Source organism: Haliotis rufescens, unplaced genomic scaffold (genome assembly GCF_023055435.1).
Source record: "Haliotis rufescens isolate VD_foot unplaced genomic scaffold, xgHalRufe1.0.p SCAF_35, whole genome shotgun sequence".
NCBI classification, from domain to species: domain Eukaryota; kingdom Metazoa; phylum Mollusca; class Gastropoda; order Lepetellida; family Haliotidae; genus Haliotis; species Haliotis rufescens.
In genome coordinates this window covers 3,277,901-3,304,706 of record NW_025964057.1, presented here as the reverse complement: position 1 = coordinate 3,304,706, position 26,806 = coordinate 3,277,901, and the positions used below count along the sequence as shown (strand labels likewise).

Here is a 26,806-nt window from a genome sequence, read left to right as displayed (position 1 = left end):
CACTATAACCAGGGGCACTATGACCAGGGGCATTATGACCAGGGGCATTATATTCAGGGGCATTATGACCAGGGGCATTATGACCAGGGGCATTAGAACCAGGGGCACTATAACCAGGGGCATTAGAACCAGGGGCACTATAACCAGGGGTATTATAACCAGGGGCACTATAACCAGGGGCATTATAACCAGGGGCACTATAACCAGGGGCATTAGAACCAGGGGCACTTTAACCAGGGACACTATAACTAGGGGCATTATAACCAGGGGCATTATAACCAGGGACATTATAACCAGGGACATTATAACCAGGGGCACTATAACCAGGGGCATTAGAACCAGGGGCACTATAACCAGGGGTATTATAACCAGGGTGGCATTATAACCAGGGGCATTATAACCAGGGGCATTAGAACCAGGGGCACTATAACCAGGGGTATTATAACCAGGGTGGCATTATAACCAGGGGCACTATAACCAGGGGCACTATAACCAGGGGGACTGTATTGTGATATATTGTTTGAAGACTTCCCCTACTGTGCTGTGAAGACTGTTGTGGTGTTGCAGGACTGCCTGTACCGTGTGGCACCAGATCCTGGAGGAGACAGAGAAGGTGGCCAAGGCCCGACTCCAGGCGGCAGAGATCTTCATGGAGAAGATAGCAGAGTCGGCCAAGCCTCTCAAAGTGGCCAAAGTCCATAGCATGAAGAAGGTAATTATTGACTGGACTTTGTTCAAAGTGGCAAAAGTCCATAGCATGAAGAAGGTAATTATTGACTGGACTTTGTTCAAAGTGGCCAAAGTCCATAGCATGAAGAAGGTAATTATTGACCGGACTGTGTTTAAAGTGGCCAAAGTCCATAGTATGAAAAAGGTAATTATTGACTGGACTTTGTTCAAATTGGCAAAAGTCCATAGTATGAAGAAGGTAATTATTGACTGGACTTTGTTCAAAGTGGCCAAAGTCCATAGTATGAAGAAGGTAATTATTGACTGGACTTTGTTCAAAGTGGCCAAAGTCCATAGCATGAAGAAGGTAGTTATTGACTGGACTGTGTTCAAAGTGGCCAAAGTCCATAGCATGAAGAAGGTAATTATTGACTGGACTTTGTTCAAAGTGGCCAAAGTCCATAGTATGAAGAAGGTAATTATTGACTGGACTTTGTTCAAAGTGGCAAAAGTCCATAGCATGAAGAAGGTAATTATTGACTGGACTGTGTTCAAAGTGGCCAAAGTCCATAGCATGAAGAAGGTAATTATTGACTGGACTTTGTTCAAAGTGGCTAAAGTCCATAGTATGAAGAAGGTAATTATTGACTGGACTTTGTTCAAAGTGGCCAAAGACCATAGTATGAAGAAGGTAATTATTGACTGGACTTTGTTCAAAGTGTCTAAAGCCCATAGCATGAAGAAGGTAATTATTGACTGGACTTTGTTCAAAGTGGCCAAAGCCCATAGCATGAAGAAGGTAATTATTGACTGGACTGTGTTCAAAGTGGCCAAAGCCCATAGTTTGAAGAAGGTAATTATTGACTGGACTTTGTTCAAAGTGGCCAAAGTCCATAGAATGAAGAAGGTAATTATTGAATCAGACAGATGTGTGTGGACCGTCAGCTTTTGTCTGATGTGTGAGGACTGTCAGCTGTTGTCTGATGTGTGTGGACCGTCAGCTTTTGTCTGATGTGTGTGGACTGTCAGCTGTTGTCTGATGTGTGTGGACTGTCAGCTGTTGTCTGATGTGTGAGGACTGTCAGCTGTTGTCTGATGTGTGTGGACTGTCAGCTGTTGTCTGATGTGTGTGGACTGTCAGCTGTTGTCTGATGTGTGTGGACTGTCAGCTGTTGTCTGATGTGTGAGGACTGTCAGCTGTTGTCTGATGTGTGTGGACTGTCAGCTGTTGTCTGATGTGTGTGGACTTTCGTTGATGTGTTGTCTGTGCTGTTGCAGGTGGCGCCGCAGTTGTCGACAATACAGACGGAGCTGGGGCAGACGGTGTTGGAAATGACCAAGTGTCAGAAGGCGTACAACGTGGATGAGACCTACTCACATGAGGCCCGGCAGAAGGCTGGGGATGCAGAAGACAAGTGAGGAGTCTGAATGTTCAACTTGTGTGATTTCATATCTCATCTGTAACCAAGTTCAGTGAGGCAGGACTTTGTCTTTATCATATAAATAATTTCATCACAGAATCACCTGTGATAGTATGTGAGGTGACGTCACATTCAAGATTATTGCACTTACATAGCGATGCATGTGCATGATCATCTGTCTGTCTCTCTGTCTGTATGTCTGCCAGGCAGTGTCAGACATCTTTTGGTATGTCACTTCCAGGGATTGAACTACTGTGTGAAAGTATGTACCATTGTGTAATTTGATAGATCATTGTCTATCAGAGGACACTTTTTGTGTCACTAAATCTTTACACAGTTTTGACCTTGCCTTGCTGCTGCCATACTAAGTGTCCGAGAGACCCTTGAAGATCCGGGGTAGAATAGGTCTTCAGTAACCCATGTTTGCCGTGAAAGGAGACTTTGCTTGTCATAATAGGCGACTAACAGAATCGGGTGGTCGGCTCGCTGACTTGGTTGGTGTATGTCTTTGTATCCCAATTGCGTGGATCGATGCTCATGATGTCAATCACTGGATTGTCTGGTCCAGATTTGATTATTTACAGACCACTGTCATATAGCTGGAATATTGCTGAGTGTGGCGTTAAACAACAAACATACAAACAACAGAGTCCAAGATGAGTTTAATGGCAGTGTGCTTCCTTCCCCAGATTGAAAAGGAAATCAACGGGTTTGTTCCAGTCCCTTGCTAGTCTGCAGAAGCAGTGTTCGAAGGTGAGAGAAAGGTAGCCCAGTGGTTAAGGTAATCACTATGGCAAAAACCTGGGTTTGATTCTTCACAGGCGTAAAGTGTCAAAAAGGAATGTCACTCTCCATGATACTGCTACACTATTGCTAAAGGCAGTGCTACGTCCTTTTGAGTCTTTAGGTCAGAAGGCCAGTGGCTGCTTATTTCAGAATGATACCTGCACTAATGATGAGAAAATTATGAAGAAAACATCATCAGCTGTCTTGTCTCCAGGATCACTTTGTGTGAAGACAGATTTGCAGTCTTCTGTTTCAGGAAAGTTGTGATTCCCAGATTGATGTCTTTACACTGAATTGAATGTTGCAGTTAAAAAGTCGGTACGATGCGTGCGAGGTGAAGTCCACGGCGTCACGGAATGACTACATCCTGGCGCTGTCAGCGGCCAACGCCCACCAAATCCGCTACTACAGCACCGACATGCCGGATCTCACCAAGGTGAGGACAAGACACAATTACATACATTATAACCAGGAATTAACAAACAGTGTTTCCCTCAGACACTCCCTCATGTCAAGTGTCGAGTTAGTTGTCTTAGTACCTAAGGATGATTGTTGTCTACATTTAGTGCAGTAGATGTCAGTGATGGCTGATGGCAAACTGTCATCATAGTCCATGTAATAACAGCTTGCAAATACTTTCTAGAAGGCTGTACAACCAATCAGAAGCTGTGATGCCTAAGATCCAATCACTTCAAACATGGTTTACGTCTCGTGTAAAACACTTGCCCTGGATTTCATGGTAGTAACATAATATTAAATGTCCATAACTGCTTGGTTGGTTCGTATGTAATAATCGGAAAACGTGATAAAAAGACTTATGATGTCAAAAATAGTCTTCGCTTCTGTGCATAACTGTTACAAATAGACGTCGTCATAGTGATATGACATCATAGTTGTATGTCAGTGTATGACCAGGAATGATGCTTGAAGTACAAATTACTGTGCAAGTATGTATACAAGAAGTGTTCATGTCCTCGGTATGTTGTTGTACTGTGTGATGAGAGCCCATTGGTCCCTGTCGTCACAGGCCTGGGTTCAACTCCAGGTCAGTGAAAACGGTTTGTGTGTTGCCATCCTGATAGTGCTGCACAGTGGAAAAATAGCAGAAAGCCTTGATGTGTTTAAGAAAGAACATTGTGTTAGGGTATATGTATTTAAGAATCTTTTGGTTTGTTTATTGTTTAACACACACTCAGCAATATTCCTGCTATATGATAGCAGTCTGTAAATAATCTAGTCAGGACCAGACAGTCCAGTGGTTGAGAATCAATCTACGCAATATGGATACGATGACATGTATCAGCCAAGTCAGCGAGCCTGACCACCCGATCCCGTTAGTCGCCTGTTACGACAAGCATGGCTTGTTGAAGACATATTCCAACCAGATCTACACGGTTCATTTAAGAGAGTAGTATTCTGTGTTGGTGTATACATGTGTGTTTAAGAAACTAGTAGGTATGTTGTGCTTGAGAGTGCTAGGTATGCTTACCGATGCATCAGAGGGGTGTTCCGACAAGGAGCATCCTGACACCAAGGGTGTATGCAAGAAATGGGGTGTCAGTAAAGCCAGTTGCTAGGATTATTTGTGCCTGGAAACAATCTGGTTTTGTTTATTTTGTATTGCATGCTGATGTTGTATTATTTGGTTGTCCAGTGACGTGAAACTGTGAGTCCTCGATCTGTCCTGTTACACATCTACCACAGCTGGCTGAGACGTATGTGGAAATACATAAGGAGCTCAATAGTCATCTCCCAAAGATGACCTTTCAGCTACTTACGTTTCTCTTCTTGTGGTTAACAAGATATGGTTTTAAGAATCTACACAATCAGGAAAACAGAATTCATTTCATATATTTAACTAGAATGTGTGAGTGAGTGAGTGAGTATGGTTTTACGCCCCTTTTTGCAGTTTTCCTGCAATATCACAATGGGAACACCAAAATGTATAAGACAAGGGGAGGTAAGCTAGATTTGTCCAGTTTCCACAGGAGTAGCTTCTTCACCTCAGATAAAGGAACCAGATTGCATAAAAAGTACACAGAATCGGTTCAAGATACAACATTTGCATTTCGATACAACTATTGCTAGAAAAGATCAACCATTCTGATTTGACCGGTACAAATTTCTCTGAGAAGTTATTTAACTTGGTGATATGAAATTTAAGGTCTGGTTCAGGAATGAGGGTTTAAGGCTATTTAGGGTTGAAATTGCATTGATAATTGTATGCAGGTGAGGCCATTGCGTACTAGGGATCTCAGGAGTTGGGGTGTTACACAGGATGAAAGTTCCGTATTGATCTCACTCTCGGGTAACCTGTAAATGTCCACCAGTAATACCGGTATAAACCAGATTATAACAGTAACCACTGACTAACTACGTCCTGGTGTAAGACAATGGAACAGTTTCACGTCACTGTTGCTACATCCTCATGATTCTTTCTGCTAACTTCTCATTAACCTGTTTTGTTCAGGGTCAGGACGTAAGTATGCTGAAGTGTTGTGTGTCGTACGTGTGGGGACCGCAGCGCTATTTACCTTCTCTTCTATCAGTATCATCATCCCATATAAGACTCATTACCTTTAAAGAGCCCAAGGCCAAGTGTTTTAACTGTTTGGTTTACAGATTTCTTTGCTTGAGTAGGTCAGTCTCAAAATAAGGACAAAAAGTCAATATTATTTTTGTTTCACATTTGTATAACACAATATTTTTGTTTCAATTTTCAAAACGTAGCTTATATGTGTTTACTTACATCTGTGGCGGCTTTGTTCAAAGGGTTTGTCTAGATAGAAACTTTATGGTTGATTTGTGTAGTTTTCTCTTTCTAGTCTATTAAAAACTGGTACCATGAATAGACAACTTATAATAAATCAAAATTCACTTAGACTATATTGTTTTTCTATTGTTTTATTTTACTCTGGTTGGTCGAATCTGTAAACAATAAAAACAATGTCAAAGCTTTAAATAAAAACCTTGACATAAAAAATTACTATTTTCAACTAAATTTTATTTTTATAATTTTGATATAAATATATCTTTAAAATGAAATTTGTTTGAAAGAATACTGACACTCCGACTCCGCTTGGCTGGAGATGCTGGTCAAAGTTTTATGATGTTATCACCAAGGAGTTAATGAGGGGATCTTAAAGGTAATGATCACCAGTTCCTGTTTCAGTCCGAGATTCCAACATACCATGCAGTTAAAGCAAGCCCTATACCTTTGTTATTCAACTCTAATTCCTATTTTCATGTGACGTCACAAGACCCAGTGTAACACATTCCCCAATATACGTACACCCTCCATAACATTCAACAGGCACTGTCTGGGTACAGAGTATATTTACTCAAACTGCTAGATAGATTGGAACATCAGACATATACTACAACCATCAAGTTGTAAATTCTAGAAATGCCAAGACATATTAAAATACGGCAGAAACATGTCACATGCTACTGTCTGGGGCTTTGTGTTGAAGTCAAAGAGATTCTTGTTCTTCTTTCAACATAATTTTCTTGTCATGGTGGAAGATTTTGTTTTTGTCATAATTGAACATCTTTTTCCCATTTCAATGATTTTCTTTTTCTTAACCGAAATTATCATTATGTTATTTTTTATTTTCATCAGACTTTTTAGAAAATCTGGTATTTGGGATGTTTGTAAAATCTTTTCCTCTTTGTCTGCCTATTGTGTGTCCAGCAGCTTTTCCATATAGATATTTATTCACATATATGTATATCTATGTATATTGTGTGTGAAGTATAGTCTTATTGTGCATATACTCACAATATGTATGCAATTTATTTTTTAATTTGTTTATTTTTCTTTATTCTGTATCCAACAGACAGGTTGTGATGGGTACATGTTGACAGCAGTCCATGTTGGTTTAATGATTGTGAGATTGGTGTAAGGCATACATCCAAACTCCTCCCCACTGACCCCCCTCCTCTGCACTGAAATATACCCCAACCCATTTATCTACACTGTCACTGATGATATCACGTCCCACTGGGATATAAAGTATATTGTCTTTTGTATTACCCTGCACAATGAAAGATTTGTTTGAGAGTTTGAATTATGTATAAATGAAATCAAATTCAGTTAATGTTTATTTGTAGTTTCCTTACAAAAGAATTGAGTAATCACATTTTTGCTAGATTTAGTCCTGTGAGATATTTCATTTTAATGTAAAGTTCTGTATGTCCGACCACAATGTTGTTACTTGCAGCTTAGATCCAACAATCAACTATAGTTAATGATATTGCAGTATATTCCCTCTATTTGATATGATGTATAATGTTATATTGTCCTTGTCTCCCTAGACTGTGGATAGGGAGGTGTATATAATGTTATAATGTCCTTGTCTCCCTAGACTGTGGATGGGGAGGTGTATATAATGTTATATTATATTGTCCTTGTCTCCCTAGACTGTGGACGGGGAGGTGTATATAATGTTATAATGTCCTTGTCTCCCTAGACTGTGGACGGGGAGGTGTATATAATGTTATATTGTCCTTGTCTCCCTAGACTGTGGATGGGGAGGTGTATATAATGTTATATTGTCCTTGTCTCCCTAGACTGTGGACGGGGAGGTGTATATAATGTTATATTGTCCTTGTCTCCCTAGACTGTGGATGGGGAGGTGTATATAATGTTATATTGTCCTTGTCTCCCTAGACTGTGGATGGGGAGGTGTATATAATGTTATATTGTCCTTGTCTCCCTAGACTGTGGATGGGGAGGTGTATATAATGTTATATTGTCCTTGTCTCCCTAGACTGTGGACGGGGAGGTGTATATAATGTTATATTGTCCTTGTCTCCCTAGACTGTGGATGGGGAGGTGTATATAATGTTATATTGTCCTTGTCTCCCTAGACTGTGGACGGGGAGGTGTATATAATGTTATATTGTCCTTGTCTCCCTAGACTGTGGATGGGGAGGTGTATATAATGTTATATTGTCCTTGTCTCCCTAGACTGTGGATGGGGAGGTGTATATAATGTGATAATGTCCTTGTCTCCCTAGACTGTGGATGGGGAGGTGTATATAATGTTATATTATATTGTCCTTGTCTCCCTTGACTGTGGATGGGGAGGTGTATATAATGTTATATTGTCCTTGTCTCCCTAGACTGTGGATGGGGAGGTGTATATAATGTTATATTGTCCTTGTCTCCCTAGACTGTGGACGGGGAGGTGTATATAATGTTATATTGTCCTTGTCTCCCTAGACTGTGGATGGGGAGGTGTATATAATGTTATATTGTCCTTGTCTCCCTAGACTGTGGATGGGGAGGTGTATATAATGTTATATTATATTGTCCTTGTCTCCCTTGACTGTGGATGGGGAGGTGTATATAATGTTATATTGTCCTTGTCTCCCTAGACTGTGGATGGGGAGGTGTATATAATGTTATATTGTCCTTGTCTCCCTAGACTGTGGACGGGGAGGTGTATATAATGTTATATTGTCCTTGTCTCCCTAGACTGTGGATGGGGAGGTGTATATAATGTTATATTGTCCTTGTCTCCCTAGACTGTGGACGGGGAGGTGTATATAATGTTATATTGTCCTTGTCTCCCTAGACTGTGGATGGGGAGGTGTATATAATGTTATATTGTCCTTGTCTCCCTAGACTGTGGATGGGGAGGTGTATATAATGTGATAATGTCCTTGTCTCCCTAGACTGTGGATGGGGAGGTGTATATAATGTTATATTATATTGTCCTTGTCTCCCTAGACTGTGGATGGGGAGGTGTATATAATGTGATAATGTCCTTGTCTCCCTAGACTGTGGACGGGGAGGTGTATATAATGTTATATTGTCCTTGTCTCCCTAGACTGTGGATGGGGAGGTGTATATAATGTGATAATGTCCTTGTCTCCCTAGACTGTGGATGGGGAGGTGTATATAATGTTATATTGTCCTTGTCTCCCTAGACTGTGGATGGGGAGGTGTATATAATGTTATATTGTCCTTGTCTCCCTAGACTGTGGATGGGGAGGTGTATATAATGTTATAATGTCCTTGTCTCCCTAGACTGTGGATGGGGAGGTGTATATAATGTTATAATGTCCTTGTCTCCCTAGACTGTGGATGGGGAGGTGTATATAATGTTATAATGTCCTTGTCTCCCTAGACTGTGGATGGGGAGGTGTATATAATGTTATAATGTCCTTGTCTCCCTAGACTGTGGATGGGGAGGTGTATGTAATGTTATATTGTCCTTGTCTCCCTAGACTGTGGATAGGGAGGTGTATATAATGTTATAATGTCCTTGTCTCCCTAGACTGTGGATGGGGAGGTGTATATAATGTTATATTGTCCTTGTCTCCCTTGACTGTGGATGGAGAGGTGTATATAATGTTATAATGTCCTTGTCTCCCTAGACTGTGGATGGGGAGGTGTATATAATGTTATATTGTCCTTGTCTCCCTAGACTGTGGATGGGGAGGTGTATATAATGTTATATTGTCCTTGTCTCCCTAGACTGTGGATGGGGAGGTGTATATAATGTTAAAATGTCCTTGTCTCCCTAGACTGTGGATGGGGAGGTGTATATAATGTTATATTGTCCTTGTCTCCCTAGACTGTGGATAGGGAGGTGTATATAATGTTGTATTGTCCTTGTCTCCCTAGACTGTGGATGGGGAGGTGTATGAGAAGATACAGGAGTACTTCAGCCTGCTGGGGAGCACCGTCGTTGAGATCAGCCAAGCCGAGGCCAACAGCTTTGAAAATGTCGTCAATGAATCTGCAAAGGTACATAGAACTATCAGTCCTCTACTAAAGGAGAGCAGGGAGGTCGGTTAGCCTAGTGGTTAAAGCATTCGCTCGTCACACTTAAGACTCAGGTTCGATTCCTGACATGGGTTCAATGTGTGAAGCCCATTTCTGGTGTCCCCCGCCGTGATGTTGCTGGAATATTGCTAAGAGCGGCATAAAACCATACTCACTCACTTACTCACTCACTCACTCACTCACTCACTCACTCACTCACTCACTCACCCACTCACTCACTCACACACACACACACACACACACACACACACACACACACACACACACACACACACACACACACACACACACACACTGTTGAACAACAATGTAGTATAGGTACATCAACAGTGGTCATCGGACATTTTGATTATTTCTTGTGGAGATTTGTAGTTAGTTATGGGCGTGACATTGTGTGTTTTCAGATCAGCCGAGCGTTCAGCCTGCAGTGCTTCCTGTTCTGCAACCCAGTGTTCACGGATCTGGTGCAGTATCAGTTTGAACCCTGCCATAATGACCAGGTGAGTACACATGCACTTGCTTACGAGCTGACTTCTATATTTTTACCTTTTTGGAGGTATAACCAATAAAAAAACAATGTGCCTAGCAGATTTACGCAAAGTTTGCTCAGCGTTTTTTATGTTTCTACTTCCACAAACGCAAATAAAATGCTGTCATTTCTTATAACTAGATATGTGCACAATGATAACACTAACACACAAAAACACGAAATCAGTGACATCCTTCAGGGCAATAGTACAACACAAGACTCACCCCTTCTGTTAGCAGCCAATCAGGAAACAATATTTTATCAGTGGGCGTGGCCTATTTTTGTTAGTTTATGTAAACCAATCAAATGCCACAGATTTATTTATTTATGTGTACATACATGTGCTGACACATTCTGTCAAGTGCTGCGGGGAACTTGGAGGGAAAATGTCCCCTCTAACATCTTTTTACATGTTTAATAAAAGTAGTTTTGTTTTTGAACATGCATGCCTAAAGCATATCTGGAGGGGTAAAAAATACTAAGAGAAATATGACTGCAAGTGGCACAATGTTGACATCGTACATGCATGTGACTTCACAAGCTCAGACCTGCTGATGTGGATTATCAGAGGTCATAATTATAATAACTATTTGTATTAAATTGGACTGTTTTGTTAATTCAAGTAAGTTGTGTAACTTGTAGTAATTTAGCCACTTATCAAGTAGTCTCTGACTGCTCCTGACAACAAATACAGATGGATTTATTCGATGGTCCATATCACCGATATGAAACAATCATCTCCAAGGACAGGAGAATTGGTTGTATAGATTTTTTGATAATATTTGCATTTCTGCCTAAAATGTATTGTGAAATCCTTCATCTAGAAACCACATAACATGTCTTCCTTGAACAGATGCATCCTTGAACAGGCCAGGCCATATCATAAAGCAATCAAGCTCCGAGGCAAACCTGGTCAGCAGTTTATGGCTGTGATCAATAGACACATATTGATTTCCAACTTTGATGCGTTCACCGATATTGACAATGTCAGCTCAACTAGTCTGCAAACTTCTCATTTGTTTAACTTAAATATAATTTATAATGATTCATAGCTTGTAACTTGTCTTGGCATTAGGGCAATTGCTATTTACAAATAGCCAAATAATCATCGTTTCTTGTATCTTATAGGCTAGCTCAGACATTTCATCTTGAATAAAAGGAAAGTAACATCCATGATTTTAGAAGAATAAAATGTAATAAGTGTGTTTGTGTTTGGAGTTCGCGAATGAATCTGTTTAAGATTACGGCATATTGATTTAGAACTCCTCAACTTCGTAATCAAGTTGGAGCCTTCATTTAAAGCAGAACAGATCTGGATTACAGGAATTGATGTCTGCATCTCTCCAGTGTGTAGGGTAGAGATGTGAGCTCAGTGGCTGACAAGGTACATACATCCTGGCCAGCACAGCTAATTCGTAAGATACCGTATTCACAGTATTAAGCGCCCCACACCATTCAGTGCACCCTGACCAGCGTCTAGAGGAATCTGTAAGTAATGTTTGTAGGCGCCCCTACTAAGACCACACATTTACATGACACATCATATTTTCTTGTCTATAGTACTCTGTATGGTTTTAATAAGTGACCCCTCCACAAATTACTAAGCATCTGGAGTGATAGTATGGCGAATACAGCAATTACATCTTTGTTTATAATAAAGTTACTATGTATGAACCAGAAACTGTGTCTTTGATTAGAGCTACCAGATCGTGAAAGGTTTTGTCGACTATGAAGATTCAGGTGCATCCTACAACTAAAGCTAAGCCACGTGCTTGTGCTTGTATCAGGGCTCGAAAAATGTCTTAAACCCAACTTGTCCTTCAGGGCAAGTAGATATTATTACTCATCCTGCAATATTTTCACTTGCCTTATTAAATTTAATAGAGTTTTATTTTCTCCTTTATTTTTAACCTTTGAGTTGAGGATATTTACGACAAACGGTAACTACTATCATCCCTGCCAATTCAAAGTCACTCATCCATAAACATTTTGTTTTCGCTTTTTACAGTCATACTGTTTTTTCAATAATAAAATCATTATTGGCCTGTTTTGTAATCAAATCATTTTTTTTCTCGTCAACCTCACCATTCCTGATTAAAAAACAGCCATTATTACCCTTGGCAAAATCACTCACTTTTGCTTTGACATTTGAGAATCAGTAGCATGTCGCCTACAACAAAAATAATTATTGACCTTTCATTAGGGCAGTATCATGTTTTATAGACCCAAGAAACTGATATTCACTGAGGCCACCGGCCGAGGACAATATCAGTTTCTACTGTCCATAAAATATGAAATTGTGGTCAATTATTGTTTTCATACATAATTTAAAAAACAAGAATATTTCAAATTCAACAATGATTGAATCAGACGTTACAGGAAGTCACTGGAGATGATGCACAACAAGCCTCGCGTTACGCTCTCTCTGATGGGCTGAACATATTTTTCTCCTTTGAGTCCAAGCAGGGCAATATCACTCTTGATCCTTGCCTGGCAGGGTTGGTCGCAGCGCAATATCACTCTTGATTGTTGCCTGGAAGGGTGGGTCTCAGGGCAATATCACTCTTGATTGTTGCCTGGAAGGGTGGGTCTCAGGGCAATATCACTCTTGATTGTTGCCTGGAAGGGTGGGTCTCAGGGCAATATCACTCTTGATTGTTGCCTGGCAGGGTGGGTCTCAGGGTAATATCACTCTTGATTGTTGCCTGGAAGGGTGGGTCTCAGGGCAGTATCACTCTTGATTGTTGCCTGGCAGGATGGGTCTCAGGGCAATATCACTCTTGATCGTTGCCTGGCAGGGTGGGTCTCAGGGCAGTATCACTCTTGATAGTTGCCTGGCAGGGTGGGTCGCAGGGCAATATCACTCTTGATTGTTGCCTGGCAGGGTGGGTCTCAGGGTAATATCACTCTTGATCGTTGCCTGGCAGGGTGGGTCTCAGGGCAATATCACTCTTGATCGTTGCCTGGCAGGGTTGGTCTCAGGGCAATATCACTCTTGATCGTTGCCTGGCAGGGTTGGTCTCAGGGCAATATCACTCTTGATCGTTGCCTGGCAGGGTTGGTCGCAGCGCAATATCACTCTTGATTGTTGCCTGGAAGGGTGGGTCTCAGGGCAATATCACTCTTGATTGTTGCCTGGCAGGGTGGGTCTTAGGGCAGTATCACTCTTGATTGTTGCCTGGCAGGGTGGGTCTCAGGGCAATATCACTCTTGATTGTTGCCTGGCAGGGTGGGTCGCAGGGCAATATCACTCTTGATCGTTGCCTGGCAGGGGGGGTCTCAGGGTAATATCACTCTTCATCGTTGCCTGGCAGGGTGGGTCGCAGGGCAATATCACTCTTGATTGTTGCCTGGCAGGGTGGGTCTCAGGGCAATATCACTATTGATCGTTGCCTGGCAGGGTTGGTCTCAGGGCAATATCACTCTTGATCGTTGCCTGGCAGGGTGGGTCTCAGGGCAGTATCACTCTTGATCGTTGCCTGGCAGGGTGGGTCTCAGGGCAATATCACTCTTCATCGTTGCCTGGCAGGGTGGGTCGCAGCGCAATATCACTTTTGATTGTTGCCTGGCAGGGTGGGTCTCAGGGCAATATCACTCTTGATCGTTGCCTGGCAGGGTGGGTCTCAGGGCAATATCACTCTTGATCGTTGCATGGCAGGGTGGGTCGCAGGGCATTATCACTCTTGATCGTTGCATGGCAGGGTGGGTCTCGGGGCAATGTCACTCTTGATCGTTGCATGGCAGGGTGGGTCTCAGGGTAATACCGTGTTTTAAGAATTGTATGTGACCCTTTCTCATTCGATGAAAATACTGATATTATTTGAAAATATGATAATAAATATTATTGCCTCCCTTTAAAAAACAGTTTAGAGACCTGCTGTGCAAACACACTTTTTGTTTATTTCTTCAATAGACAGTTGCCAAGTTTGTCATCTATTAATGATGTAAGCGACATGTAGTTCGTTAATATTACTACGAACATATGAGAAATGAAAACGTATTTTAGGATCGAATTATCCTGCATATTTTATTGAAAACGATTAGAGATTGATACGATTGATATATATGTACTCGCCCGGTAGGACAAGTATTTCTTCACTTCCATCTCGCCCTACACATGCTGCCACTAGTCAGTACGAGGGGACGAGTGGATTTTGTGCGTAACTAAACGTCAAATGTCCTGTCATCTGAAGTAGTTGTGATTTGATGTTTGATGTATCTTGTTACAGTGCAGCAAGGCCAGCGGAGACCACAATGCCATGCCAGACTTGGAGAAGGAAGCCAAAAAATGGGCAGCAAAAGTTGCTAAGGAAACCAAATCAATTCGAGAATACCACAGGATCCTAAAATGTTTACAGACACAGGGGTCAGACAGGGTGAGTGTCTTAACGGAGTTATCTCACATGTACACTGATTACTGATGGTGATGAAGGGGCCACAGGTGGCCCAGTCGTCTCAGGTGCCACTCACTCACTGATGGTGATGATGGGGCCACAGATGGCCAAGTCGTCTAAGGTGCCACTCACTCACTCACTGATGGTGATGACGAGCTAAAGATTCCCCATTCTCTACATCACAAGGGAGGCATTGGTGGCCCAGTGGTCCAAGTTGTCTGGCACCACATTTGACTGAGAAGAGTTATTGCCCTTAGTGGGTTCAAATTCCAGACTTGCCCTGATTATGAATTGTTTAATAGGTATACTTAGTAGTTGACGGATGAAAAGTAGACACAATTTATGGATAACAACTTCTTTATTTACTGTAAAGGTGACGTTTCAGTAAAGATCCTTATACCGTTGTCAAGCAAGGTTTGCTTACAGAAAATAAGGACGTTGTTTTCCATAAATTGTGTCTGCTTTGCCCTGATTATGTTCTTGGTTTGTCAGCTCCAGGCTTAAAAGTTTCATTTCAAGAAAGTGATTAGTGTCTATGATCAGCATCCGTCCCACATTGAGCTCACATGCTGTAACATCCTGTAACATCCTGTAACATCCTGTAACATCCTGTAACATGCTGAGATACTGGTCAGACACTCAGTGACTGGGCCAGCACTCTGGCTGTTATTGTCATAGTTGCCCCTGAGCTATGGAATAGACTGCCATTGGATATCAGAACATTGACAGTCCTACTTTGTTCCGATCAAGACTCAAAACCTTTCTTTTCACCAAATCGTTCTTGGAGTATTGAGGCTTTGTGTTTTCCTAGCTTTGTAATGTCTCTTTTTTGTGTAGACTCAAATGAAGCGCTTTTGAGCAGTTCTTCGAACTGGATACCAGCGCTATATAAATCTGTAGTTATTATTATTATCATATCTGTGTTGATGGTGTGTGCTTAACTTGGTGAACGTCTTCATTGGTTGTTCAGATTCTGCCAATGATACATGAGTGAGTGAGTGAGTTGGGTTTTAACATTATTCCAGTTATATCACGGCGTGTCAGCTTAATGTGGGAGGAAAGCCAGAAGTGATGCAGGTCTTAGACGTTTACCACTTCGATGAAACCCACGAGCACGGGTATGGTGCTGACAAACCTAGAAACATAATCGGGTTGAACCGGGATTCGAACCCACAATCATAGGTTTCTGGCGTGTCCAGGGGATGCAACTCTGCACAGCGAATCGCGGCGCCTTAGACGACTGGGCCACCTGTGCCCCCCAATGATACATGAACAGAAGGAAACAGTTGTTCTGGGTTTGTCTTGGGATAGCTTGTCCAAATACACCCATCTCTTAACTTGGAACTGCTCGCCCAAACTATACCACTTGCACATGTTTTTGTAAATCTTGTGCATTTCATGCTCTGTGTGTGACAGACTACGTTGAACAGCGTAACATTAAGAATTGACATTTTATCATTATGGGACGAAGACGTCCATAGGACTCCGGTCAGGAGATTGCTTTGATAACACTAGAGAGAACTTCCATTATCGGGAACTTAATACCATTTTATGAAGCAAAGTGGTTAAATATTCACAATTTGGGGGAATATATAGAAAAAGTGTCACTGTGGAGATTTATTCATTGATGTAAAGAAGGTTCTGTGTTTCTGTTTGTTTATCTTATTAAGTTTCAGACAATATCTTTTTGATTTGTTGTTTATTTAATGGGAAATACAACTGCCTCATGCCCAATACAAGAATACCCGATTGTGCAGGAATCTTGATATCCTGTATGAGTTCACTACCATTTTGTATTCCAGGTGTCGGACTCAGGGATCGAGTCAAACTCCACGACGGCCAGCAGTTCTACCCAGGATCCCGAGGTCAAGATGGAGGAGATGCGCCAGAACATTCGTAAAGCGGAGGTAACGAACACATTATCACATGGTCAGTGATCAATGGAAGACAGTTGTGTTTGTTGAACACAGATGCTGCATGGTTTTCTTGTTCCAACAACATTGTGACATTGTATGTTTCAGACAGGCAAGATGAAGGCTGAAGCTCGGCTAGAGGCTCTGCGAAGTGCAGGAAGTAAGTTTATCAGTAATCGTCATGAAATATAGCCAGCCATCTGATTGGCTAGCCTTGTAAAACCATGTGTTGATGTTCTGTTTGAGGTAGCATCTCTTGCGTGTCATGTCACAAATAAATATATTTGAAACATGTAACTCATAATAATTGGATAATGGTTGAGCTTTTTTCTCGGCAACTATGTGAAGATATAAGAGAATAAGAACAAGAACACTGAAACTGGTTTTGGTTAGTATTTGTTTAGGGTATTGACATAATGTTAACGTTGGAGAAGTCCACAGTTTGCGTGGTGATAGGTACTGGGGCACTGCTGAACTGTCAAGCATTTCCAGCATTGAAAGTACTAAAATCATTATGCCCTTTGAATATATTTATCTTTTAGTAAAATACTTAAAAACATGAAAGAAATTATATTAAGTCTGCTTTTCTGTTTTTAAATATTAAAATTCTGCCTCAGTGTAGAATTGTTAGGCACATGTCATCTTGGTAATCGTTTTCATTTTCTCTTGTAAAATACTGTTTTAGTCTGTTGATTGAAAAATTGAATATATTTTTTAAGAGAAATGGGGAAAGACAAAGAGTTTTAAAATGCCCTGCTAATTCCATCCTAAGATGTGACAGTCTCCAAACAAGGCCCTGTAAGCCGGGACGGTTAGATCCCTTCTGTGTGTAGGGCCTTTGTTAGGGGGATATGATTCATGGCAAGATGAGAAGAAAGAAAAGCAGGTCGCATGTCTCCGTCTATGTACACAGACATTATGCAAGCACATGGCGACTACCTTGTATAGCATGCACGTGAGGCCCCCACTCCACCCCTCCACCCCTCCACCCCCCTATGGCCTGCTGCTGCTGCTACTGTGAGGGAGGCACACAATGGCTGCTTTGTTCCAGGGGGATGACGAGGGACAATCAAGGCTGATGTAATTATGGGATGCAGGGGGTTATTACTGTAGCAATTATATGGAGATGGCGCCAGTAGAGTTGGAAATTATGAAATTTTTTTATGTACTTTCTTGACAAAACGAGACCTGTAATTATGTATTGTGTTTTATCAGCATTTTAGAATTATTTATATCAGGGTGTTAGATGTCGGTTCAGAGTTGATTGAAATCTTGTTTTAATTGTACAATCAAAAGAAATAGTGCAGATTTGATTTCCATTAGTTGTTACAGCAGAAATAGTCTCAGTCAACATATTAATATTCCCAAGGTTTATGACTCATGGGGACAGAGTGAAGAGCTTGGCCAGTGTCATGCTGTAGACTCAGGTTCAATTCCACATAGTGGTACCAGGTGGACACGCATATTTTGGCCTGTGGCAGAATATTCCGAAATAGTGCATAAAACCCTTGTCACTTGTGGGAGAAAATGGAAAAATGGAATAGTGGAAAATATAAAAAATATTCTGTCAGTAAAAACAAATTTGAAAAAAAACATAAAGTATGTGATGTAAGTTATTGAGCAAAATAAGTTACCTGATTAGTGGCAACAAATATCGTTGAATTAACTAAAGTGTGTCTCTGTTGCCGTTTTCCATACTGTTGAACTGATGTGGTTGTGTTCCCTGTATTACAGAAGATGAGTTGAGATCTGACTTTGTGTCATGTTTCAGTCAACGTGGATGAGTATTTGAGCAATGCCCAGAGTGAGAGTCTGGGGACCGATGACATCTGCATGGCCCGCACACCCAGTCAGATGTCACTGCGGACAGAGAGCTCCGGCGGGGTGAGTCAGCTCCCTTCTTACTATATATAGAAACACATAAGGGTGTTACTTCTCGTACTTTGAGCTATGCATTAGGTTTGGCTGAGTGTTTTTCCTGCTAATTAATTTTATGTCTGGGAGTTAGAGTATTCTTCGGGCTTTAATTTCCTCTGGGAATGTGTGTAATATGATTATACATACAAGTAAGTAATTACTACAAAAACAGCCACGCACAGAGTCAGAGCTGACGAGCTGTCAGATGTTATGAATATTTCAGAGAATTAATATGCAGCATTGAACATAGGTAGGAAGGCAATATGTGTAGGGCCTTTCATCTGCAGTGGTCAGGGGATCCGTTTAATGATTATTTGTAAATCACTTAAAAGTTTTCAATTTATAGTTTTTAAGTTTTCTTAAGGTAGGCTTTTCCTTTACTGGAATGAGAAGGTTTGTTGTTTTAAGGGGTTGTCAATCAGAATGGAGAAAAGGTTTTCGTTTGTCATCAGTTTTGAGTGAATGTCATGTCGTGCAGCAGACGGTGTGATATAACTGTGATGTTGAAATTAACGCATGTGTCATTTGGATGAAGTGTTGATTATTGCGCCCCCCCCCCTCCCCTCTCCTGGAGATTGTATCACGACATCATATCAATTACAGACCAAGATTTAAGATCATTGTGGACGCGAGACCATTAGGATAAAGGTCAAGGATGTTGAGATGATTATGTCTTCCATTACATGATGATTTCTTGAAAACAAGTATTGGGTGTCAGAGAGTGTGTTAGAAAAATATGTAAATCAGCATGTTGCGTGATGACAAGGGATGCTGTAATGAGCTGCTGTCAGGGAGATGTACCGCGGTAACACTGCACGGCAGACAGTCGAAGGGGGAACACAGGCCTTATATGGTCAAATGTGTTTTTTTTGTTTTTTTAGCAGAATTGTTCATTTCGGTTTGGAGAAGGATGTCAGGAGATTTGATGCATAGAACAGCGGAGTATTGATCTGTCATTCAGAAGCAGTCTCTTGGTGTTTGTTGTTTGACATGGAATAAGTTGGAGAAAATCGGCTATTTTGATGGAATTAGGTCTTATCAATTAAATTGTGAAAAGATGTTATTTATTGGATGTTGCGGAATAAAGCCAAACGCAAGGACGTTGTTTTTTGGAAGTGGATGATCTGGGAAGTTTATTTAATGTGTTGCATCAGCTGTGTTTGATATCAGCATTAGGGGTTGGCTGTTCAAGGCTGGACTAGTGAATTGTAAAGTTGTAAAGTCTTCGTTTACTGGGGTGAAAGTGCTTTTATCTATCTGAGACTTTACAAGAATATATATTGCAAATAATTTGGGCTTTGATAAAAAGATTATGAAACATTGTGAAAAGGAATAGAAAATATAAATGCAATAAATATATGTTGCGGCCAGCAGTGAGCTTATTGGAACCAAGACAGGGCAGTCATTTGGTCCCTATGTCTCTGTATGGCAGGAATATAACTAACCTGCTCAGAGAATACTCAACCCATAATATACAGCAAATGGCAGTAAAACTTCCCCAACTGAAATACAATTTCCCAATTCAGGATAATAATAATACAGCTATTATGGCTTACAGAGGTGACTTGTATTTTACTGGTAACAGGGCCGATGTAGAGGAAGAGGCTTGGATGCTTAGTTTAACATTATTATATTGAATTTAATGTTAAAATTCAGTGTTACAAAATACCTCTGAATTTCAGAAAATAACGCTTGCACAAGAATAGGCAATTTCTATTGCACTCTGTTTCCACACCACACAGGGCATGTGGAAAGGCTAAAGTATTATTATGATAACTGAATGCATAATCATTGAGTGAGTGAGTGTGTGAGTATACTTACCTCTGCTTTTAGCAGTAGTCCATCAATATCCAGGTGGGGAACCCTAGGCTTCACACACAGTACCCATGTTGTGAATGAAGGTTGGAGATCTGTGGGAGCCATAGTTCCTGGCTGAATAACCCAACTCTGCCCATACAGACATATATCTAGGATTCCAACCTAAGGCCCTTGGCGGCCAGATTGAGAAATAGCGTTCAGATCACCCGCCAGGAAGTGGGGCAGGGGATATAAGAACCGAGTTCGTCCATTCATCTGTCCGTTTGTTCGACCCTCTGTCCATCCTTTCATCTGTCTGTCCATCCTTCACTATTTCTATCTGTCCATCCTTCCGCTTCTCAAAGGGGACAAATTTTCTCAAGAAGTATTTAAGTTAGAGAGATGAAATTTTACACACTAGTATATATTGGTCATGATTTGAAATGAGTTCGATAATTGGTGTCTTGAATTCATTTTTTACAGAGTTATGGCCCTTTCTCTGTTCCTTTCAACTTTGTGCATACTGTGTGAAATGGGGACAAGTTTTCTCAGGAACTACTGGTTAGATTGTCTAAGAGATACTTATCAAGACTGAGTTCGAAAATTGGTGCCATAAATTATTTTCTCCAGAGAAGGGGCCTTTTGTGTGTATTAATTTCACATTAATAATTTTATTCTGATGACATTAAGCGACCCGAGTGCTTATCTCTTCTTGAGGCTTTATAGGACTCTTTTTGTAAATAAGAGTGAATGACAATATATTCCATGATATGGTCGAGATATATTCAGAAGGATAGGATTGACTGCAAAATTAAATAAAACAACAATGTATATAGCAGTCAATTAATGCAAAAATCATTCTAAACAACACAAATTTGCTTTTCAATTAATAATCTATCAAAAATATTACATTTTACCAAAAATACAATTCTAAATGTTAGATATCATAATAATAACAATGTTCACTAAATTGTTTACACAAATAAAGTTTACATACCATTTTATACGCCCCGCATTTCAACAAACAACCACAGACACAAGCATGCCTCTCACTCAGCCATGTAACAAAATACGAGAGTTATCGTTCTTGGCCCGCTCTTCTCGTACGTTCATACAACAAGTCTATAAATACGAACTTTAAACATAAACCTTACACTTTTTTTATAGTTATTCACTGCTATATGAGCAAACAATGTCTAATGTCCCCCATGGCGGGGGACAGTGATAAAACTGTCTTCTTGTTGTTATTATTATTATCATAATTAATTTCTACTCCTTATTATATGCCCCGAACTCCCAAGAACCCTGATGAGTTTGTTGAGTCTCTTGGACATCTGGGGGGTACGGGTGGCCCAGTCGTTTAAGGCGCCGCGATTCGCTGTGCAGAGTTGCATCCCTTGGGCACACCAGAAACCTATGATTTTGGGTTCGAATCCCGGTTTGCCCCAATTATGTTTCTAGGTTTGTCAGCACCATACCCATGCTCGTGGGTTTCACCGAAGTGGTAAAGGTCCGAGACCTGCATAACTTCTGGCTTTCCTCCCACATTAAGCTGACATGCTGTGATATAACTGGAATACTGTTAAAAGCGGCGTTAAACCCAACTCGCTCAGTCAGTTGGACATCTTAGTCCTTTACAGAGTAAGTTACATGTAACAAGTTGTTAGGAATCTGTTACAGCACAGTGCCGATGACCACGAACCCACATACACACATTACGATGATGATGACGACTTCATCGATGATGCCTTCAACACGACGACGGGGCAGAGTACGACTCAGGATCCCACCAGGAAATATCCACTCAAGTGCAATGCCCTCTACGAGTTCCAAGCCAGTAATTATGACGAGCTGACAATTGCAGCCAATGAGGAGTTAGAGCTGGTTGCCGACGGTGATGGGGAAGGATGGGTAAAGGTAGGTAACTCCGTTCTGTTAATGGAATGCATCTTCTTAGCAAGTGTCAGCGTTTCATGAACAGCCTGGTATTTAGATGAGTATCAAACCGTGACTTCCCTCCCTCAGTTGGTTTCCTGTGATGAGTGAGTGAGTGAGTGAGTGAGAGTGAGTATCCCTAACTGGAACTATATGGGTTGACAAATACATGGGTTTTTTTATCAGTTATGGTGGCCTGAAGTACTTACAAATCTCTGTGGTTGCTTCATGGTCCTGTCTGTGTCACATTGAGCTCGTGGCAGAGAGTAGGTGGATGGGGGACCATGCTTGACATACTTGACTCCTGAGACTTTTGAGGGCTTAGGCCCTGCCCCACACTGAAACAGGTTATTGTGGTGAAGTCCTCTGTTCACACAGTGGTGAATGGACACAGTAGGTTCAAATGGTAATGTGAATTCAAACCTTTGGGCCTTGTATGAAGCTTGGGTTGGATACTCCCCAGGGAGCTGAGAATACAATGGAATTCACTTTGATCTGTTGCCCTGGGTAACAGTGCCATGCACTTTGTTGAGTCTATGTTAATGGCCTATTAATATGATTATTTGTCTGAATACAATTGGCTGACTTTATTGTCTCACACCCTCAGTCTTCTTCATCCTCCCGTGACAAGCGAGTGAATGAAGGTTCAAATCCCCTCCTGTTCATTAGCTTGCAGTATTTGTAGTTCCCTTGGAGATCTGGGTTACAACTGGTCTTCAGCAACCCAAGCTTGTCATAAGAGGCGACTAACGGGATCAGGTGGTCAAAGTTCCTGACGTCCCATGTCATTGTATCCCATTTGCATAGATCAATGCTCATGATGTCAGTCACTGGATTTTCAGGTCCAGATTCGACTACTTACAGACCACCGTCATATAGTTAGAATATTTCTGACTGCAGCATTAAACTAGCCAAGCTTCCTGCCAACTGACGTGTGTTGTCTTCTCTAGGCCAGAAGCTCATCAGGAAAGACAGGCTACATTCCAGAGAATTACGTTACTTTTGACGGAGAGGGACAGCCGAATGGGTCGGTGGCACAGGGCGACGCCCCTTCACTGCCAGTTTCTGCAGGAAGTGCCCCGCCCCCTCCCCCGCCCCCAGCCTCCTCCGAGCCTATGTCGCCGACATCGATCAATGACAACCAGCATGACACGACGTCCTCGTACTCATCAGGTGACCTTGAGGTTCAGCAGACAACCGAGGAAATGGCGGTGGACAATGTCCAACCAGGGCTCGGAGGTAAGAATTACCGGACATTTTAAAGAATATCTCAGCCTTTAACAGGAAATTACATATTGTAATAGTCTTTGGATTTGTATTGATGATCATAATACACATAATTTTTATGAATTCAAATTTCATTTGACAGTAAGATATATGTTGATCAGTAAAATGAATTTTCAAAGGCGGATCCAACATTTCTAAAAGGGAGGGATCCAATAATAATACTGCCAGCAAGGTACTACATTTGGTTTTCTAAAGGGGGTGGGCCCACCACCCACCTCGGGATACGCCTGTGATATTAGACTTGATGGACCCATCATGAAACCATCGATTACAAACGCAAAACACAGATATTTGATAATGTTGGCCTTAAAGCGACACTAGTAGCACCAAGAGTTACTTCCCCTGCTTCAGATGCCATGTGGGCACGCGCGCTGTATGACTACGTGGCCCAGGACAGCGAGGAAATCAGCTTCGCAGAGGGGTCACTGATCAAGGTCATCCGCAAGGACAACGATGGAGTGGACGACGGCTACTGGGAGGGGGAGTTCAACGGCAACTCCGGTCTCTTCCCGTCGATGGTGGTCGAGGAACTCACAGCAGATCAGGTAGGGAGGATATGTGTACCGTCGATGGTGGTCAAAGGAACTCACAGCAGATCAGGTAGGGAGGATATGTGTACCGTCGATGGTGGTCGAGGAACTCACAGCAGATCAGGTAGGGAGGATATGTGTACCGTTGATGGTGGTCGAGGAACTCACAGCAGATCAGGTAGGGAGGATATGTGCAGAGCAGGGGAGTGTGTTGGTGGTTGAGGAACTCACAGCAGATCAGGTAGGGAGGATATGTGTACCGTCGATGGTGGTCGAGGAACTCACAGCAGATCAGGTAGGGAGGATATGTGTACCGTCGATGGTGGTCGAGGAACTCACAGCAGATCAGGTAGGGAGGATATGTGTACCATCGATGGTGGTCGAGGAACTCACAGCAGATCAGGTAGGGAGGATATGTGTACCGTCGATGGTGGTCGAGGAACTCACAGCAGATCAGGTAGGGAGGATATGTGTACCGTCGATGGTGGTCGAGGAACTCACAGCAGATCAGGTAGGGAGGATATGTGTACCGTCGATGGTGGTCGAGGAACTCACAGCAGATCAGGTAGGGAGGATATGTGCAGAGCAGGGGAGTGTTTGGGCATGACAACCATGTTACATCAATGTTACATCAATGGTGCATCAATGTTACATCAATGTTATATCAATGTTACATCAATGTTACATCAATGGTGCATCAATGTTACATCAATGTTACATCAATGGTGCATCAATGTTACATCAATGTAATATCAATGGTGCATTAATGTTACATCAGTGGTGCATTAATGTTACATCAATGTTACATGTGCTGGAGGAATGCTAAGACTGAGATGGATCGTTTGAGCTACCCTGTGTACAGCATGAGGATTTGAACCTTAACACTCAGTGACACCAGTGAACACACGTACCACTGAACTACCTTACACTCCGACAGGGGAAATAACATGCAGTGCCACAGATAATGTTACAACCTGCAGAGTATGTACCGGGTACTCCTAAAGTTTTCAGTTGAAGAGCACTGGGATAGTTTTAAACACTAAACCTGTTTTCACTCCATTAATATTTTGTAACTTTAGCAACTTAGTTGTATCAGTGGATGTTTCTTCTCTTCCCGCAAAGTAGACAGTTCGAAATACAACCTTCTCAACTTGATTAATGTCAAGTTTGTATGTGAATGGTCGTATGAATCTGTACTTCTAGCCTAAAAGTGCGTCATTGTATCTGCAGCCTTGTGCTCCTGGTGCTCATTGTGTTACTTGAATGTAGAAATCATACCCCCCAGGAACTGACAGTATTCATTGTGTTCTGCGTATTTTCGGACCTATAACTGGAAGAAAACTTTGTGTGAAGCAGACATTTGAACAAGGTGTTTCGAGCCCTGGATACTGTAACAGCCACTATTTGTCTGTGTGTTCTTGTAATTTTGTCACGACATGACACAGTCTGCTGGGAGTAAAGTGAACGAGTTCATGAATAATTCCAACAATACTTTCCCTAAAAGGAAACCTTGAACCTGTACTTGAATAGTCTTTGTCAAAGAGTTTAGTTATTATCAATATATTTAGTTTTACCATTACTGTGAGATGAACATTTGCCAGTCAAATTTAAGATAATCTGTTTTCTGCTTACCTAATGCCTAATAACCAGAATTCTCCTGTGTTAATTTGAAATTCGCCATGCTTTGTTCTTCATTGTTCTTTGTGATATATCACATAGCTATGTTATATGTGAGATAGGACCTCCCTGTATGACCAGCAAATTCTGTAGGTCCTGTGGATCTTGTCATGTCCGCTGTATTCAACATTTCACTTACAGGAAGTGATGTCACCCGGTGTTGACTATGTACCACCACCCCCGGTTACCGTTACCATGCCAACGCCTGATGCAGAGCTTCCACCACCCCCTGTTACCAATGGCGATGGTATGTATAAACCAGTGTAGTGGTTCCAATCGATGTGTAATGTCGCCGCTGTCCGATGTTGTCAAAAATGGTGGCTATAGCTCTACGTGTTGTCTATACAGATTGTTACTAAAACAGAATTATTTTAATTTTGAAGGTTTTCCTCATGTATAATATCTAAGGAATAAGACTCCCAAGTAAATTGTAAGTCAAATGAAATTTTGATATAACAGGCTGCATTTATTGCTATGTTGTGTACAGAATTAGAACTGAGTAGTGACTAGGCATCAATGAATAAGACATTTATTCAAAATATTACGAGCAAAATGTATTTGCATCCTATGTAAGCTGGATCTCGGGAGACATGACAATGTCATTTTGTCTTCTGTCCAGGGACATGCTATTTCTCCCTGAAATATGTTGACAGTGATTATAGTTTATTTACTACCATGAATAACTTTACCCTGGTCTGCATCATGTGCATAGAAATGTTGCCTTGTTACCATGGAAGTACATTGACATAACCTATAACCTTAGTACCATGGAAGTACATAAATATTAGCTTGTTTCCTTTGAAGTACATAAATGTTACCATGGAAGTACATAAATATTAGCTTGTTTCCTTTGAAGTACATAAATGTTACCATGGAAGTACATAAATGGTACCTGGTTACCGTGGAAGTATCGGCATGCAGGTAGTTGTAAAATGATTGTCTTTATAGGGCGCATGGTGTTTTGGAATATGTGTAAGTTTAGCCCGTGTTTGTGTCAGCATATATCATAGACTGAGTTTGTTTGACTTTCTTCTGTACCTTCTGGCTCTGTGTGTAACCTCCTGCTTCGGATGGGGGATAGTTTCATATACACTGGGGAGGGGGATACATTTTCATATACACTGGGGATGGGGGGAAGTTTCATATACACTG

General features: G+C 41.5%; 1 protein-coding gene across 11 annotated transcripts in view; it reads left to right on the top strand.

Moving 5' to 3' along the window:
* LOC124134449 (F-BAR and double SH3 domains protein 2-like) overlaps positions 1-26,806 on the top strand; it is a 133,465-nt gene that overhangs the window by 91,980 nt on the left and 14,679 nt on the right. For 4 of the 11 annotated variants that reach the window (XR_007217967.1, XM_048381074.1, XM_048381078.1 and 1 more), the window contains exons 6-20: positions 568-712; positions 1,948-2,084; positions 2,780-2,843; positions 3,184-3,312; positions 5,347-5,355; positions 9,514-9,636; positions 10,080-10,175; positions 14,434-14,580; positions 16,401-16,505; positions 16,620-16,671; positions 18,283-18,395; positions 21,906-22,142; positions 23,111-23,399; positions 23,799-23,992; positions 25,796-25,901. Coding sequence is in view for 10 of the 11 variants with exons in the window: in XM_048381074.1 (XP_048237031.1) it covers positions 568-712; positions 1,948-2,084; positions 2,780-2,843; positions 3,184-3,312; positions 5,347-5,355; positions 9,514-9,636; positions 10,080-10,175; positions 14,434-14,580; positions 16,401-16,505; positions 16,620-16,671; positions 18,283-18,395; positions 21,906-22,142; positions 23,111-23,399; positions 23,799-23,992; positions 25,796-25,901 (1,946 nt within the window). In the remaining variant the exon portion in view is untranslated. Of the gene's footprint in view, positions 1-567; positions 713-1,226; positions 1,253-1,458; positions 1,469-1,550; positions 1,577-1,947; positions 2,085-2,779; positions 2,844-3,183; positions 3,313-5,346; positions 5,356-9,513; positions 9,637-10,079; positions 10,176-14,433; positions 14,581-16,400; positions 16,506-16,619; positions 16,672-18,282; positions 18,396-21,905; positions 22,143-23,110; positions 23,400-23,798; positions 23,993-25,795; positions 25,902-26,602; positions 26,627-26,806 lie in introns of those variants that run through there. The other 7 variants (XM_048381073.1, XM_048381071.1, XM_048381075.1 and 4 more) reach the window with 5 other exon arrangements.